General features: G+C 47.0%; 1 protein-coding gene across 1 annotated transcript in view; it reads left to right on the forward strand.

Moving 5' to 3' along the window:
• The window catches only part of SAE1 (SUMO1 activating enzyme subunit 1), a 67,753-nt gene that overhangs the window by 33,823 nt on the left and 15,753 nt on the right, over positions 1-18,177 (forward strand). Inside the window, exon 8 of the mRNA XM_047791350.1 lies at positions 897-1,002. Coding sequence (XP_047647306.1) covers positions 897-1,002 — 106 coding nt within the window. The remainder of the gene's footprint in view (positions 1-896; positions 1,003-18,177) is intronic.

Consider the following 18,177-nt stretch of genomic DNA (forward strand, 5'->3'; position numbering starts at 1 on the left):
CGAACCTGAAACCTCACGGTTACTAGTCGGGTTCGTTAACACCAAGCCACTACGGGAACTCCCCCATTCCATATTTCTCATTCTCTTCCCTGCCGTTGAGAAACCTGGCTCCCCAGATTCTCATTGTCTTTTCTTGTTGCATTAACCGCATGGATGTAATCAGTCTCCCATCCTGCCCTCTGGGGATGCCCTTCTTCCCCTGGCCTGCGCTGTCCGTTCCAGCCGGCCCCCCAGCTTCTCCACACATGCACTCTTTCCCTGCCCTTCTTCAGTCCCAGCAAGTGGCTTTTGAACTTAGTTGTTTAGGAAAGGGAAAGGAAAGTCAGTCCTTTATTCATATTTAGTTGTTTATTTTTAAAAATATAAATATATCATGGCATTTTAAAAAATTTGATTTCGGTTTCAACCGTATTTCCTCCTACCACAGGGCTCTTGCAAAGGGAAATCATTTTCACAGCCTGGAGCTTTTGTTCCATCCCCTTTGCTTGTTCTTCTTGCTGGTGTTTATTAGTGTTGTTATTTGTTTACTAATAAAATGTTTTATTGAAAATCTTTAGACACGTATTCTTGGTCACTTGCGCAGGCACTTTAGCAGTGGAAATACTGCCAGAGTTAAGGAAAGAGCCGGAATGGAAGTAGGTCTTTAGACTTGCTGTCTTCCTTGCGTGCAGGGAGTACACGTCATTGATTACTGTGTCCCCGGTACCCAGAGGAACACACAGTAACTGCTCAATAAACAGTTATTGGATTTGAGTGGCCTCAGCTGCTTCTAATGAACAGCAAACCTTGTATAATGACATTTTTCCTAGAAATGATGAGGAGCTACTGCCTTGTGATTCAGAGCCAATGTAGTTTATCTCTGAGCAGTTTTGTCTTTTTTTTTTTTTTCCCAACAGAAGGTGGTCTTCTGTTCCGTCAAAGAAGCGCTGGAAGTGGACTGGAGCAGTGACAAAGCAAAGGCAGCTCTGAAGCGCACGACCTCAGATTACTTTCTCCTTCAAGGTGAGGCCTCGCAGCAGAGGTTCCCGGTGGCGCTTTGTGCTTTGATTTCTGCAGATGTGGCTGCAGAGTCCAAAAGGTTTCTTGAGGTTTGCCCTGAGTTGAGTTCCTCCTTAGCTGGTTCTCGGCAGCCACTTAAGAACAGAGTGAATGGAGGGAGTTGAGGCCTGTCATTAAGCTCTGGTTTCTTAATGGTTTTTGTTTTTGTAGTTATTTGTTGAGATGAACTGCCCTCTAAAGTTGAGCCTGAGGTAACAGTGTCAAAAATCAAGCTCCTTTCATCACCACATTTCCTTTTTGCGAGTTCTTCCTGGGCCTCAGAACCAGCTTTCCTCTCCTGAAAGGTCTTTTCACCCGTCTCACCATCGTTGCAGGTGTTAGCTAGGTATTGGTTGCCTTCTCAGTGTTCTCTTGCCTGGCATTTAGATTTTTTAAAGCTAATTTAAAAATAATCGTGAGCACTGAGTGCTTACTCGCAAGCGCTATTGGGTGTGAATACTCTTAGCATCCTTGTTTCACAGACAAGGCGACTGAGGCACAGAGAGAGCAAGGTTGCTCATGTTCTCAAAGTAAGCAGTAAGTGTATAACATCAGTTTGTTAATTAGTGTAAAAATTACCCGTATCTGTTATAGAAACTACTAGAAAAGTACACCCAAAAAACCCCACTTGGATGTTTTTGTGATTTGGGGGGTGTACTTCCCAGCGTTTCCCCTGTGCCTGGCACATAGAAAGCCCTTAGTAAACAACCGATAATTTGCAAAGGTTTGGGGTATAGCCTCAGCATTTCTTTTTTTTGGGGGGGGGATCATTTTTATTTTTTCTATAATAGTTGGTACCTGAGCATTTCTAACTGCTGTTTATAAAAGAAAAGGAGACAACTGATATTTAAGTTTACCATAATCTGGGGGTTCTTGGTGCGGGGGGGTGGGGGGGCAACCTATCCCTCCAGGGAACATTGGCAGAGGCTGGAGACATTTTTGGTTGTTAGGACTGGGGTGGGGTGGGAGAGGTGTTCCTGGCATCTAGTGGGGAGAGGGCAGGGGTGTTGCTTTATATCCCCACACACATGCCCCAGGACAGCCCCCTGTGTCATTAGGGCCAAGGTTGAGAAACCCTGATCTAACCTTGGCAGTTTCCAGAGTATTCTCTCAAACATCTCATCGTCACAGCTCCATTATGAGGTAGAAAATGGTGCATACTATCCCGTTTGGTTTCTTGGGATGAGGAGACAGAGACCCTGAGAGGCTCTGTGTCTTGCCTGAAAGGACACAGAATGCAGATGGCGAAGGGTGTGCCGTGAGTGGGCCAGGTCTTTGCAGTCTAATAATTAAATGCCGTGTGAGGTATCAGGCTCCATTCTCAATGCTAGGTGAGTATTAGCTCACCGGATCCAGGCCACATTCACACAGAGTAGCTGCTCTACCCCCACTTAAAGTTGTTTTGATAGGCACAGACTAGAGTTCCCTTCATGGCTTAGCAGAAAACAATCTGACTACTATCCATGAGGACGCAGGTTCCATCCCTGGCCTTGCTCAGTGGCTTAAGGATCCGGTGAGTTGCCATGAGCTGTGGTGTAGGTCACAGACGTGGCTCAGATCCCATGTTGCTGTGGCTGTGGTATAGGCTGGCAACTGCAACTCTGATTCGACCCCTAGCCTGGGAAATTCCATGTGGCAAAGGTGCGGCCCTAAAAAACAAGGAAAAAAAAAGAAGAAGGTACAAGGGGCTGGGGAGTAGGCAGGTTGTGGGGAAGAAGCAAGAGCTTTAATTTAACCCCATGACACAGATGGCAGGCAGTGGCACATGATTGTTGAGCACTAGCACTTTGAGGGCAAAGCAGACTTGGCTTTTAGCCCTGGCTTTGCCAGTTTTTTAGGTGGATGATGTCAAGCCCCAGACTTAAATTCCCTGAGGCTCACTCAGACCATGGGGTTTTCACAGCCCTTGCCTTAGAGGGCTTTGTAAGGCTTGGTTGATGCACATGCAAGAGGCTTAGCACCAAGCAAGTCTTAGAGACCTGGCTTAGCTAGTTGTGTGCTGCGGGGGGGTGTAGGGTACTTTGCTTCTGTGTAGTAGAATTTTAGGATTGACTCATCTTACCCTTATCTACTTGAGTATATATTATCATGGCAGCAATTTTAGTTTTCTGCCTGTGACATTTTGTTGGGTAATATACTCCATATGTTTACTTTCTTCTAAATGTACTAGTTATCTTGTTAGCTGCAAGTTCCCAGGGTTTAGACTTGGTGATTAAAACTATGTTTATAGTTTATAGTCACAGAATTTCTTTATTATGATAAAAAACACACACCATGAAAATTTCCATCTTAACCTCTTTTTTTTCTTTTCTTTTTTTTTGTCTTTTTAGGGCCTCACCCTTGGCATATGGAAGTTCCCAGGCTAGAGGTTGAATCGGAGTTGTAGCCACTGGCCTACACCACAGCAACGCCAGACCTAAGCCTCTGCTGTGACCTATACCACAGCTCACGGCAACGCCGGATCCTTAACCCACTGAGCGAGGCCAGGGATTGAACCTGAAACCTCATGGTTCCTAGTTGGATTTGTTAACCACTGAGCCATGACTGGAACTCCCTTTTGTTGTTGTTGTTGTTGTTGTTTTTGTGCTATTGTAAATCAAACATTGGCAACATTCTAACTTTGGAATGTGGAATGGCCTTGGGGAGTACCCAACTTGAATGAACAACTTTTTAGGCAGTACTCTATAGTTTTTGTGTTTGTGGCATCTGAAAATGGTTATTGTATATTGAACACTACTTGCTGCCTTTAGGAGGCACTGTGCTGAACATGTGATATATTTTCTTTCTTTTCTTTTTTAAAGATCCCATGTATGTATGTATGTATGTATGTATATCTTGTTTTAGGGCACACCTGTGGCATATGGAGGTTCTGGGCTGGGGTCGAATCCGAGCTGTAGCTGCCAGCCTACGCCAGAGCCACAGCAGCGGCAGATCCGAGGTGCGTCTGTGACCTACACCACAGCTCACAGCAACACCAGATTCTTAACCCCACTGAGTGATGCCAGGAATTGAACCTATGTCCTCATGGATGCTAGTCAGATTCATTTCTGCTGAGCCATGCTGAGAACTCTGAGCCACAACAGGAACTTCTGATATATTTTCTTACCATCTTTGGAGTATGGTGGCTTTTGTTTTTGTTTTTGCTGCACCATGGCATGTGGAAGTTCCTGGGCCAGAGGTCAAACCCGTGCCACAGGGAATTTTATTTTATTTATTTATTTATTTATTTTTGTCTTTTTGCCATTTCTTGGGCTGCCCCTGTGGCATATGGAGGTTCCCAGGCTAGGGGTTGAATCAGAGCTGTAGCCACCAGCCTACACCAGAGCCATAGCAGCGTGGGATCCAAGCTGCATCTGCGACCTACACCACAGCTCACGGCAACGCCGGATCGTTAACCCACTGAGCAAGGGCAGGGATCAAACCCACAACCTCATGGTTCCTAGTCAGATTCGTTAACCACTGAGCCACGACAGGACTTCCGGGAATTTTAGAAAGACTGAAATTGAGCATAGTTGTGACTTGCTTGAAATCGTACACTTGGTTTTATAGGCAAAACCAGGATTTAGACCATGAGTTCTGTTTTACCCATGGACTGTGCTGTCACCTCTATAATATGCATGTCTAAACTGAGTGATTTTGTTAAATTTTTGATCAGCAGTCCTGCATGTCATGGAAACAGGGTCACCACTATAACTACAGACAATCCTGGTTCAAATATGTATTAGACACAAAGATTATCTGAATTCTGACCCAGAGCGTCATCTTCCTTTACCCAAAGAAATACTTAAAATTTATTTTTATTAGAAAATTATCACATGAAAAATTTTCAAACAATTCCCAAAGGTGTAAAAAGTAAGCTTTCTTTCTTTAAACTCTTTCTGTTCCTGATTACCAGGGGAAACTACTGTTGAGAATTCTCTTGAGTATCTTCTTGAAAAATGATTCCCTGTAATCATACATGTGTGTATGTATGTAACCAAACTATTAAGCAGTTTAGCAACTTGGGTTTTTTTTTCACTTGATGGCCCAAGTGCTTCAGAAAGGATCTTGGAGCATATACAGAATGACCCCATTTGTCTTGTTGGCTACAAAATATATTTCTTTGCCTGCACTGTCTTTGCGACAGTCTCATCTTGAAAGCAATTTTGTTTTCAGTTTTTCCTAGTCCTGCAATTGTTCCCAAGAGCCTTTCTAGGAATGTGACTAATATACTGATGATGCTGAAGGAATTCCTCGTGAGGTCAGGGGTCGTGGTGTGATACTCGGCGTGAGGATACCTTGTGGAGAGCCTGACCATGTTTCCCCATTGCCTGATGGAACACTTAGTAGGTGCTCGGCAAATAGTTTTTGCATGGGTGACTGATTTGCTTGTCCGTCATTTCTTCACCCTGGAGGGAGAGCGGCCTGCCGATTGGTACCCCCACAGGATCCTCCTGCCTGCCGACTCCCCTGGGTATCCATTAGGTGACATCCCAGTGTCACCCTGGTCCTGGCCTGCCCCTCACACTTAGACCATTTGCAGTTCAGCCTCTGGTAAAGCAGCTGCCCTGCCGTCTATGTGCATGAGTCTGCCTTGTTTGGGTGTTGAGTGTTTTTCCAGTTTACTTAATGAGATAGTGGCCAGACCAAACGCTTCCTGCTGCATTTTTCCACTATCTGGAGAGTTGGCCTCACCATCTTTCAGCAGAAGGTCTCATCTTTTTATTATTCTCCCATGGCATGTTGCAAAACATTAAGTGTGAGCTGGTTTCCTGTGGCAAAAAGTTGACTATGATTTGTTCTTTTTGAGGTTACTGTGAGTTTATCATAACAGGAGTGCTAAAAATATCGGGTCTAGTATGGAAACAGCATCTCCTTACCAGCATGAACAATAACATGTAGGTTTAGCCCAGAGCGGGGAGAAATGGACTTCATCTGCAGGCGAGTTACTTAGCAGAGAATCCTCGGCAATCTTAACTTTCTCAGTCTGTCCTGATGAGTCGTGGAAAAGTACTTAGGCCATTTTGAGCCACAAAATTAAAGCTGAAAATAATGTTAGACCAGACATTTTTTGAGCACCTGCTATATGCCAAATCTCGTTCCTGGGAATCATCAAGGGAAGACGAGTAAGTCTCCTTGCCAATGGAAAAGACAAATACAAACAATTCTAGTCCTCGTGAGGAGAGCTATAATAGAGGGCTATTGAGAAAGCTCGTGTTGTGCTGGCTGGGTTTGCAATATGTGTGAGTTATTCCATAATCAAAAGCAAAATGTTACGGGAGCTCGGGGTGCTGGGGGTCTGGCTGCCTTTGAGAAGCTTGGGAAGTCTTCACAGAGGAGACCTCTGAGCTGGAATTTTTTTTTTTTTTTTTGCTTTTTAGGGCCACACCCATGGCATATGGAGGTTCCCAGGCTAGGGGTCGAATCGGACGGAGCTGCAGCCGACAGCCTACACCACAGCCACAGCAACTCAGGATCTGAGCCTCGGATGTGACCTATACCACAGCTCAGGGCAACGCCATATCCTTAACCCACTGAGCAAGGCTAGGGATCAAACCCAAGTCCTCCCGGGTACTAGTCGGATTTGTTTCCATTGCACCACAATGGGAACTCCCTCAGCTGGATTTTAAAGAATGGGTTTTTGCCAGATGGTGAAGGGAGGTGAGGCCATTGTTGACAGAGGAGCAGTGCATGCAGGCAGCCTGTGGTGCAGAGACCATGGCACAGTGAGGCTGGAGCTTGGTGGGAACTGGCCAGAGATGAGATCAGAGCCCCACTTGGTTAGGTTTTTATTCTTACAGCCAGCGGTTTCCCAACTAGTAGGAGAATATCAGGGTCACTTGGGAAACATTTGGAAAATACAGATTTCCTGGTTCTAGCCAGGTTTTTGTTTTTGTTTTTAATGGCTGTACCCAAGGCATATGGAGGTTCCCAGGCTAGGGGTCAAATCAGAGCTACACTTGTAGGCCTATAACACAGCCACAGCAATGCCAGATCCAAGCCGTGTCTGCGACCTACACCACAGCTCACGGCAACGCTGTATCCCCAACCCTCTGAGCGAGGCCAGGGATTGAACCTGTAACTTCATGGTTCCTGGTCAGATTCGTTAACCACTGAGCCACAATGGGAATTCCATACATATATATTTCTTCATTCTGGCTGTTGCTAGGGCTTAGATGCAAAGATACTCTGGTAGCAGTGAATGTACTTTATGCCCAGATCATGATTACTAATGTCCAAGGAACCAGGACTCCTTGGAGAAACGGTTGATTGTGGGACTGGAGTAGGAAAATTACAGGTGCGCTCGAGCATCCTGCTATGCCAGAAAGTAAGGAAGTACTCAGAGAATCATGGGTCATGTCAAAAGGTTACAGGAGTCGAATTGAAGGGGCTCCTACTATCCACACCTCGGACAATTTGAGGATCAAATAAGTGATGATGGTAATGGATTATAACTCAGAATAAAATAGCCCATGAATCTATACTGATGGATAATTAAATAAGTGAATTAATGAGAGGGGGTTAATTCGATGGACTTTATTATATTTATAGTTATACAACCATCATCATAACCTAGTTTTAGAACATTTTTTTTAACAGAAGAATAACAGTAAATCAAGCAGGAATGACAAAGATTTTTTAAAAATCTGTATTTGGAGTTCCCGTCATGGCTCAGCAGAAATGAATTTGACTAGTATCCATGAGGACGCAGGTTCAATCCCTGGTCTCACTCGGTGGGTTAAGGATCCAGCATTGCCTAGAGCTTCAGTACAGGTCACAGACGTGGCTTGGATCTGGCGTTGTTGTGGCTGTGGCATAGGCCAGTGGCTATAGCTCTGATTTCACCCATAGCCTGGGAACCTCTATATGCCATAGGTGAGGCCCTAAAAAGAAAAAAAAAAAAAAAAAAACCACAGCCCTGTATTTGATCATTATTACAGTGGTAAAAATTGTCAAGAGACATTGATGAGGAAGTTCCCTGGTGGCTCTGCAGGTTAAAGATCTGGTATTGTCACTGCTGTGGTGGGGCTTTGATTCCTGGCTTGGGAAATTTCTGTATGCCACAGGTGTGGCCAAATAAGAAAGAAGAAACATTGATGGATGCTGAAACTAATAGGAAAGTTTGCTGTGAAGCAGGATAGATGTCCTCCCAAGAGAGACTAGAGAACCTTTGGCTCAACCAAGAGGCTGCAGTTAACATTCCAAGAGGACAGATAGGGGTTCCTGCCTCCTGATAGATGCGCCGAGAAAGGACACAACACCACTCTGGTTTCCTGCCCAGAGTGGGTAATCTCAGTCTAATAATGAGGGAAACTTAGACATATGTGGATTGAAGAATGTTCTGTAAGGTAAATGGCCTGTACTCTTCAAAAGTGTCATGATAGACCCAGGAACTCCATTCCAGATTAAAGGAGAATAAAGAGACACGATTGCTAAATGGAACACAGACTTCCAGATTGGATCTGAGAGAAGAAGAGTTTTTTTCTTTTGCTCTCAAGGACATTATTAGTGGGACAGTTGGTAGAATTGGCAAAAGATCTGTCGATTAGATAATGATACTCTATCAATGTTAGGTTCATAATTTTGATCATTGTTTTCTGGTTATTTGAGAATATTCTTGTTAGGGGGAAATACACAGTGAAGTATTCAGGGGCAAATTTCAAATCATTTAGAAAAAATATATATATAGATATAAATATAAAGAAATAGTGATGTATAAATAAAATTCTATGAATTATAAAAATAGTGGAAAATGTGGTAGAATGTTAGCATTTGGGGAATCTAGAGGGCGTTATGCAGAAATTCTGTGTACAGAATTTTTCTGTATGTCTTAAATTATTTCAAAATGAACATAATGAAAACCAAAAACTACCTCCAGAAAAACTCAATTCTTGGTGAGCACCTGGAAAAGTCCTTGTATTTGATGGCTGGTGAGCAATACTTGCAAAGGCTTTATCTGTGCTGGGTCCACAGGAAGGGTACCTGTAACAGTACATCCTCCTGTCTTCAAATGTTCAGTCCCCCGGGGAAGGGGCGCTAGAGGGCCGCTCTCCCACATTTCCAGAGGCGCCTCTCCTGTTGGGGACCTAGCACACCTCGTGACTGAGAACAGAGCTGATGCCTCCGGTAGGTGACGGCATAGCAAGAACCACCCGCTGGCCTCCACTTGGACCCTTGCTCTACAGAAGGAATTTTCTCTTTCAGGCCCAAGTGTTAGGCAGACTGTAGGGCGGTGTATTTGCATATAAGCAACTAACTGCAAACCTGTGACCATGAGAGCTGGGCAGGACCTTACTAGGGATAAAAACAAATGCTGGCTTGGAGGCAGGTACTAGGAGGGACAGAGGGTGAAGATGGTGGCCTCTTTTGAGAGTCACTTTACCCTGCTGAGCCTCATTGTTGGGCGGATTAAAGAGGAGCTATGCAGTGTCTGCTGCCTGCGTTGGAAACCAGTTGACAATGGAGCGGTTCCAACCTATTTGCCAATTCCTCTTCTGCAGAGTATTTATCAAGTTCAAGAACTTGACTGGCAGATCTCTTTTTCCAGAGCCCTGGACAAGCCCTCTGCGGGGCTCTGTGGGACTGCGTCTCCTCTCGGCCTTCGTTGGTGGCTTAGCCCCTTCAGCCTTGCCCTCAAATCTCTTCCTTCTAATCCATTTTCGGTCACCAGACCCGTCACCAGAGCAATCTGTCTACAAACCGAGCGCCATCCATGATTGTCTTGCCTTCAGGAGACAGTCTGGCCCTCGTGGACCGGCCTCCGAGATCTGGGGCCCGCTGACCTCCTTTTCTCCTCGCCACTCATTCTGCGCTCCTTGAGCCTGATGCTCAGCATTGAACGAATTGCTGCTCCATGCAATCACCCCCTTGTTTCCACAGGCATTTTTTTCATGTTCTGTGCACGTGCGTCAAAGAATTTCCAGGCTCATATCAGGGTGAAAGGAAAGAAGAGTTTATTGAGAATAGAAACGCTGCTGGCGCAACGCGACGACTTCGCTGATAATCAGGGAGAGCCAACCTGGGGCGCCTGGTTGTGTCTGTTTTTATAACTCAGGGAGAAAAGAGAGGTCTTAGGATGTACATGCTGACCTGCCGATTGGTTGGGAAGGACGGGTCTTCTGTTTGGTTGGGGGCTTAAAGGGTCCCAGAGGGGCGGGGTGTGGAGTGGGCCACATACCTTTCCAATAGGGAGTAGGAAGGAGCAGGCCAGGTTGCTCAGGCGGGGGGCGGGGGGGGGGGGGGGGGCGATGGTCAGGGTCTGGTAATTCTTGTCTTGGCCGGAGGCTTTGAGTCCAGTCTCCTCGAAGGGGCCTTGAAGTCCAACAGTTTTTACTCCTTGGAACATCCCTCTTTGTCCCCTCCCACGTCTCACTGCTCACTCTGATGTGCCTTCCAGGAGTGCAGCTCCCCTGATGTGCATTGGGTTTCCTTTTTTGGCATCCCGGGTGATGGAGAGCAGGGCCCACAGCACGCCGCCTCTGAACAGTCCAGCACAGGCCTGGCACAGAGCAGGGCCTTGGTAAACACGTATTGATTGGTTGCTGCGGACACTTGTTCCCAGTTGGGAGAATCCTGCCATTTCTTAAACTGTGGCTTCTTTTATTTCTTTAGGCCCCCTGTAAAGCCATTTTAGATGGTGCTAATTTGCATAGTTGGCCTTTGGCCTTGTTCCCCGACAGGGCCCAAGGCAGGCAGTACCTCTTAAGCCCCAGGCTTGGCTGTAGGACTGTCCTAAACCACCCAAAGGGTTAAGGGGTCCTTCTTCTCTCCTCTTAACTCCTCATGTGCAAGAACAGGGGCTGGTTAATAACTGGCAGCTCCTGTCTCAGGTAGAAGCTGGCGAGGTCAGACCTAGGGCCTGCCTCCAGAGAATGAGTATCTTTTCTAAGGTGGCTGATTGTTCTTGGTTTGTAAATCTAGCCAGGTAAGTTTGGAGTTCATGCTTTCTTACTCCTGCCAGTAGAACCTTCTCAGTCACCTAAGCCTTGCTGTTTCCAGATTTGGATTTGGAAGAAAGGAATTTAGGTCTCACTCTGTCGTATACTCCCTGGCCTTGAACCAGTCCCTTCAGCTTGTGGCTCTGTTTCCTCATAAAGAAGTGGGGGAGATGCTAATCAGTCTTCTTCCCCTGCGCATGTAGAGGAGCGAGCCTTCTGAATGAGTCTCTTTTCTCCTGATAATTGAAAAAGTGAGACATCTTAGTATTCAGGTACCTCAAAGGAAGCTGCCATTTCTTGTGTATTCTTCCAGAATTGTATTTCGTACCTCATTCTTCCTCATCACTGCAAGGATTTTTTCACAGGGTTTCTTATTGATGGACACTTTGTAGCCTTTTGACTGTTGTACAAAGACTTTAGGAAACTGAGTTTCCTTGATTCCTCCTTCCTCAATTCTCCCTGCCCTCCCCAGCCTACCTGTTTTCATGTTTAATTGACTTTGTCTCTAGACTTCAGTTTGATTGGGTGATCAGTTCTCCTCAGAAGGAACTTCTTTTAGAACTTATCACCCTTGCAAACCAGGCAAAGGCCGCCTTCCCCACTTGGGGCTGGGTTCCCAGCCGGTGTTTTGGCGTCCAGCAATGACGAGAACTGCCTGGACGAGACAGCCACAGGGAAGCGGGTTCCGATAACGGGGCAGCAGCTGAGTGCTTGTTGATTTGCTGCTGTCATAACCACAGATGTTTAAAAATAATCTAGGGAGATGGGGAGCAGTGGGTTTTGTTGTGTTTCTTTTTTTGTTTGTTTTTTTCTGATGCCACTCACTTATCAGTGGTAGAAAACCCAGACCACAGTCATTGAGAAAGGAAGAAGGCACTGCCACGCAAGAAGAGAGGCGAGGGGGAAGGGCGGCGGGGACCCGTACGTGCAGTTTACTGCCTTGCCACCGTCCGCGGGTAGACCTGGCAAGAGAGCTGACTCTGGTTTGGCACCTGCTCTACTCCTCAGCCTGAAAAAGAGGCGTAACCGCCGGTCTGCTGCATACATGCTCAGGGCTTAGGCGAAGGCCAGGCGCAGGTTACAGGCTGTGCCTTAACAATTGTTGACGAAGAGCTTCAAATGCTTCATCACGGCCTCGGCACTGCCTCACAGCACCTCCTGAGAGTAGGTCTTACTGTGATCATGACATTTTCACAGCAGGAAACTGAGTCTTGGGGGAGCTAAGTCATTTGTCCAGGCTCATCAAACCTAGTCAGTGTTTAAGCATCACCCAGTACCTCAAAGTGCTCAGGCCAACTTTGATTATTAGCCTTGCTAATACTAATAGCATTATGTCCATTTTTTAAATCTAAACTTTGCAAGAGCCCCCTGGCATTTTCTTTTCCCACTTTTCCAGATGGGAGACTGAGGAGACTGGGTCCAGACCAGATTGTAATAATGGGCAACATTGTCAGCAACCTGCCTTGTTTTCTTGGTTGCAGGCCCACGTCTCCCCCGCCCCCGCATGAGCCTGTGTTTGAGCTGCTCTCGGGCCCCAAGCCCAGCTGCAATTCTTGTTGAAAGCCTCACATCTTTTCTCTGACTGTCAGACAACAGTCACGGGAATGTCCTGTGCCATCTTCCCTCGGTAAGAGCGGTTGGCAGAGAGGAGCAGATGCCCAGAGTCAAGGTCATGTGCCACTCAAGTGCTGGGCTGGAGAAAAGCTCCTGTCTCCCTGCTGCTTGTGACCAGCAGGGTGATTCTGAATGCAGAGGGCTCTGTCAGAATAGCTCCAAGTGGAGGGGGCGGCTGCCCAAGCTGGGAGCCGAGTCCCTGCAGCAGTCTCCGCGGATCTCTGTTTCGTCCCCACATAATGCACCTCTGCACTCGCCATGTCTGTGTCCCCTTCCTTTTTGTAAATCACAGGCCTTTCATACTAGTCGGTGTTCCACTTTAAAGGTGAGCGTCAAGCTCAGGAATCACTTGACCTTTTTTTTTTTTTAAGAGGAAAAAAAATAGAATATTTGGCCAGACTAGAGTCTGAGTGGGTGGTTTGCATTATTCTCACCTGGCAGACTCTGGGGCGGGGAGCTGAGTTCATCTGAAGTGATTTCCTTTTTGCTTTCTCTCTTTTTTTTTAGACTAGCCTGCCTTCTATCTTCTGTCTGCTTCCAAGGAGGCAGAATAACTTAGGGGTCAGAAGTGTGATGACTGTGGAGTCCTTAGTGATCTTATGCCTCAGTTTCCCACCTCTAAAATGAGGAGGGTAACCATTGTACCTACCTCATTCTATTTTATTTTTACATGGCGGAGTTCATTCTGAATATAGGCTATTATATCCCCCCCTTTTTCTTTTTTTTTTTTTTTGTCTTCTTAGGGCCGCACCCACAGCATATGGAAGTTCCTGGGCTAGGGGTTGACTTGGAGCTACAGCTGCCAGCCACAGCAACACGGGATCCGAGCCACATTTGCGACCTATACCACAGCTCAAGGCAATGCCGGATCCTTAACCCCCTGAGCGAGGCCAGGGATGGAACCTGCGTCCTCATGGATGTTAGCTGGGTTTGTTACCGCTGAGCCACAATGGGAACTCCCCCCCCCCTTTGAAACCTAACTGTTATTTATTTATTTATTTATTTTTGTCTTTTTGCCTTTTTCTAGGGCCGAACCCAGGGCATATGGAGGTTCCCAGGGTAGGGGTCTAATCGGAGCTGTAGCCTCCGGCCTACACCACAGCCACAGCAACGCTGGATCCTTAACCCACTGAGCAAGGCCAGGGATCGAACCCGCAACCTCATGGTTCCTAGTTAGATTCATTAACCACTCACTGTGCCATGACGGGAACTCCCAGTGTTACTTTTTTTTTTTAAAGTAACTGAAAACTGTTTAAACATAACTCTAATAGCTGAATAATACTTCATTTTGTCAATACATCCTATTTTATGTAGTCATCCTATTATTGGAAGTGAGATTATTTCTAGGTCTTCTGTTTCATGAGTAACATGGCAACGACCATTTGTACATAATTAATCAGTGGCCAAGGGGCATGACCTTTTGTAACGTTCCTCACTACCACATCTTCACATGGTTTACTGAGCATTCACTCCTACTAGCTCTGGGTGACAGAGCCTGGCCTTCTGCGCTTGCTCAGATTGAGTAATCTTGGGCTTTCATTTGCTAGGCAAAAATGGCATCTGATTTTCGGGTCATTTTTGAGAAGTAGTACTCTGTTTTCTCCCATCAACAACTTTCATCCAGCTGCCTCAATTTCTTTTCGGAAGAGAGTAAGATATAAATAGCAGGAGACAGCTTGCTTTCTCTGTTTTGCGCCAATATGTGATGAGGTCAGAGACTCGGTTTCATTGGAGAGGTGAAAGGATGGCCAGGACGTGGCACTCAGAAGGTGCGTTTCAGGAGTTCCCGTCATGGCACAGCAGAACCGAATCCAACTAGGAGCCATGAGGTTGCGGGTTCGATCCCTGGCCTCACTCAGTGGGTTGGGATCCAGCGTTGCTGTGAGCTGTGGCGTAGGTCACAGATGTGGCTCAGTTCTGGCATTGCTGTGGCTCTGGCGTAGGCCGGCAGAAACAGCACGGATTAGACCCCTAGCCTGGGAGCCTCCATATGCCATGGGAGCGGCCTAAAAAGACAAAAGACAAAAAAAAAATTAAAAAAAGAAGAAGGAGCATTTCAGAAAAAGTCCTCAGGGGAGGCCACTCTGGAGGTAAAGTTGTCTGGAGAAAGAGATCAAAGTTCTGTGTGGCCGTGGTGACCGACAGGGCTTCTGAGTGTGCCCTGGGTGGATTGTGAGCTCTGCCTTCCTGGGCAGGGCCTGGGGCTGTCTGCATTACTGCTGAGTCCCCAGCGCACGGTGCTTGGGGAGTGTTCCTGGATGAAAAAAATGAATGAATGAATATATGCACACGCCTCCTTTTAAGTTTCTGGGTTAAAGAGGAAAACTAAAAGTGAGGTCAGTGGAGGGGAAGTGGTGTGGAGTGGAGCTGAGCAGATGACCAGAAGCCTCGAAAGATGAGAGGCTGAGAGCCAGCACAACTCATGGTGGCTTCCTGGAGACGCTCCTGCCTTCCCCAGTCCAGCTTTGTCCTGCCTTTGAACTTCACACCCATGGGCCAGCCATTCTGTACCTTCAGTCCTTGGCTGTGGCCTTGAAAGCCAGCCTTCTATCTTGTTTCCTTCTTGAGGGCAGATGGGGCCCACTGTGTATCTTTTTTTTGTTTCTTTTTCTTTTCTTTTTTTTGGGTGGCTGTGCCTGTTTTTTGGGTGGCCGTGCCTGCGGCTTGTGGGAGTTCCACAGCCAGGGGTGGAATCCATGCCACAGCAGTGATCCTATCCACAGCAGTGACAATGCCAGATCCTTAACCTGGTAGGCCACCAAGGAACTCCCTCTTTTTTGTTTCTTGATGGACATTCCATGGTCTGTTTGTAAACACTTGATAAGAAACAGATCCATCCTGGGTATCTTGAGACCTCTTTTCCGTTTGATTAGTAAAGAGCAGGCCTGGTTAGGAGCTGTGCAGACCTCATGTCACTTTGTTGTGAGCCTCCTCCCCTCATGTGTAACTTTTCCTTCCTTCTCCAAACACTGAAGCTTCCCACAGAACAGGTATTTTCTCAGTGCCTACTATGGGGCCAGCCCTGTGCTAGGCATGAAGTAGAGAGAAGTGAAAAAACAGTGGGTCTCTGCCCCACCGTGCACTGAAGTCTGTGGAGGAAACAAGTCAGTCCTTGTGCAAGTGAATTTCCAAAGATGACTGTAAAACCGCAAATCGAGATGAAGACCGAGAAGGGGAAGAGCCAGGTGCGGAGGGCGTCAGTACAGGTCAGAGCCCAGGTGCTGCACTTCCCACCGCTCGCCGAGGAGGCGAGTGAGGAATCCCGGCCCCAACAAGTACCTCAGCTCCGCTCGGGCGTGTGGGCTGCGGTTATGGAGGTCACGGATGAGCAGCCACTGTCCCGGAGTAGCACCGTTTACCTGGTGCTCACCTTGCTCCGACCTCGGTGCCTTAGGCGAATGAGTTCCCTTAATCCTTCAACCCCAGAAGGCAGGTGCTCTTAAAGATTCCCATTTCACAGAGGAGGCTCAGGGGCTGTATCACCGTGCAAGGTCACAGAAAGTAGGAAAAGAAGGGATCCAGCCCAGGCAGTCTGGCTCCAGAGCTGTGCTCCTCGTTGCTGCACGCCGCTGCCTGCCCATTCCAGAGCTCCCCAGGCCTAGGAAGGGCTTTGCAGAAAGAAGGCACGTGAGGAGTTCCTGTCGTGGCGCAGTGGTTGACGAATCCGACTAGGAACAATGAGGTTGCGTGTTTGATCCCTGGCCTTGCTCAGTGGGTTAAGGATCCGGCGTGGCCGTGAGCTGTGGTGTAGGTCGCAGACTCAGCTTGGATCCCACATTTCTGTGGCTCTGGCGTAGGCTGGCAGCTATAGCTCCGATTCGACCCCTAGCCTGGGAACCTCCATATGCTGTGAAAGCGGCCCACGAAATAGCAAAAAGACAAAAAAAAAAAGAAGAAGGCACGTGAGCATGTCGTCATCCATGTTTGGGGCTGGGGCGGCCGTGAAGAAGAGGCGGTCTCCCCTGGGTGGGGGTGGGGGTGCTGGCTCTTGCTGAGACCATCCCTTTCCCACCCCATCATGCTCTCTCAGAGCTCCTCTTCTAGTTTTTTTTTTTTTTTTTTTTTTTGAGAGTTGCAACGTTTATTTCAGGTTCTCTCTTGGGGTTTTTTTGTATTTTTTTTTTTCTTTTTTGCCACATAGGCAGTATGTGGGAATTCCTGGGCCAGGGGTTGAACCTACGCCGCATAGCAGCAACCAGAGCCACAGCGGTGAGAATGCAGGAGCCTCAACCCGCTAGGCCATCAGAGAACTCCCTCTTCTAGTTCTTGAGTAGTTTTTGTCCGTCACTCTTGTGAAATGCTCTGAGAGGTGGAGCAGGCATTTTGCTCCCCCCCATCCCCACCACCCCCAGTGCAGCATGGGTACTCTGTAAATAGTGATTGAATGAATAGTTGACTAAATGTGAGATGTAGCATCTTGCCTTAGAAGGTAGGTTACGGGCTGGAGCTCCCATCGTGGCTCAGTGGTTATCGAATCCGACTAGGAACCATGAGGTTGAGGGTTTGATCCCTGGCCTCACTGAGTAGATTAAGGATCCCGTGTTGCCATGAGCTGTGGTGTAGGTCTCAGATGTAGCTCGGATCCCGTGTTGCTGTGGCTCTGGTGTAGGCTCCAATTCGACCCCTCGCCTGGGAACCTCCATATACCGCGGGTGCAGCCCTAGAAAAGACAAGAAGACCAAAAAAAAAAAAAAGAATTAGAAGATAGGCTACTGGCTAAGAGGGTAACTATGTTTTTTGTTATCTTGGAAGGTTGTGTAACACTGGAGTGGAAGTGATTTCCAGGCCATTCCCAGAGGTGATGAGCCTCCACTCAGTGATCCAGGTTGGGGACAATGGGGCTGTGGTTGGTTGGGGAACACCAAAGAGATGGGGGCAAGGGTGTCTGCACAGAACAGCTTTAGGCATGAGTCAGACAATTTATATAAAATTTGGCTTTTTTTCTTCAGTTGAACTGTTTTGGGGAACAGCAGTTTGGTTGGAGCTAGTTTGCAACATTGACATCTTTTTTTCCTACAAAAATACTGGAGTTTTTGGCTAGCCTTAGTGATTATGCTAAATATAATCATGCTATTTAAATGCAACAGGAGGAGTTCCCATCGTGGTGCAGTGGTTAACGAATCCGACTAGGAACCATGAGGTTGCGGGTTCGGTCCCTGCCCTTGCTCAGTGGGTTAACGATCCGGCGTTGCCATGAGCTGTGGTGTAGGTCGCAGACGTGGCTCGGATCCTGCGTTTCTGTGGCTCTGGCGTAGGCCGGTGGCTACAGCTCCGATTCAACCCCTAGCCTGGGAACCTCCATATGCCGCGGGAGTGGCCCAAAGAAATAGCAAAAAGACAAAAAAAAAATAAAAATAAATAAATGCAGCAGGAAATTTTTACAAAGAAATAGAGCAATCAATAATATTGCATCCCAAATTCCTGCTATAACACTAATCTGATATTCTGACTCATTAAATTTGAATTTCTTTTTGCAAAAGTAATAGTTTATTCGCATGTACAAGATTTTTCTGCTCATTCATGAAAAGGTGCCTGGTTTCTCCTTTTCAGAGTTTGTCTTCTCCATTACATAGGCAAGTCCTGAGCTTGAGCAGAGACCCCAGCCTAT

The sequence above is a fragment of the Phacochoerus africanus genome, chromosome 8 (assembly GCF_016906955.1).
Source record: "Phacochoerus africanus isolate WHEZ1 chromosome 8, ROS_Pafr_v1, whole genome shotgun sequence".
Classification (NCBI taxonomy): Eukaryota; Metazoa; Chordata; class Mammalia; order Artiodactyla; family Suidae; genus Phacochoerus; species Phacochoerus africanus.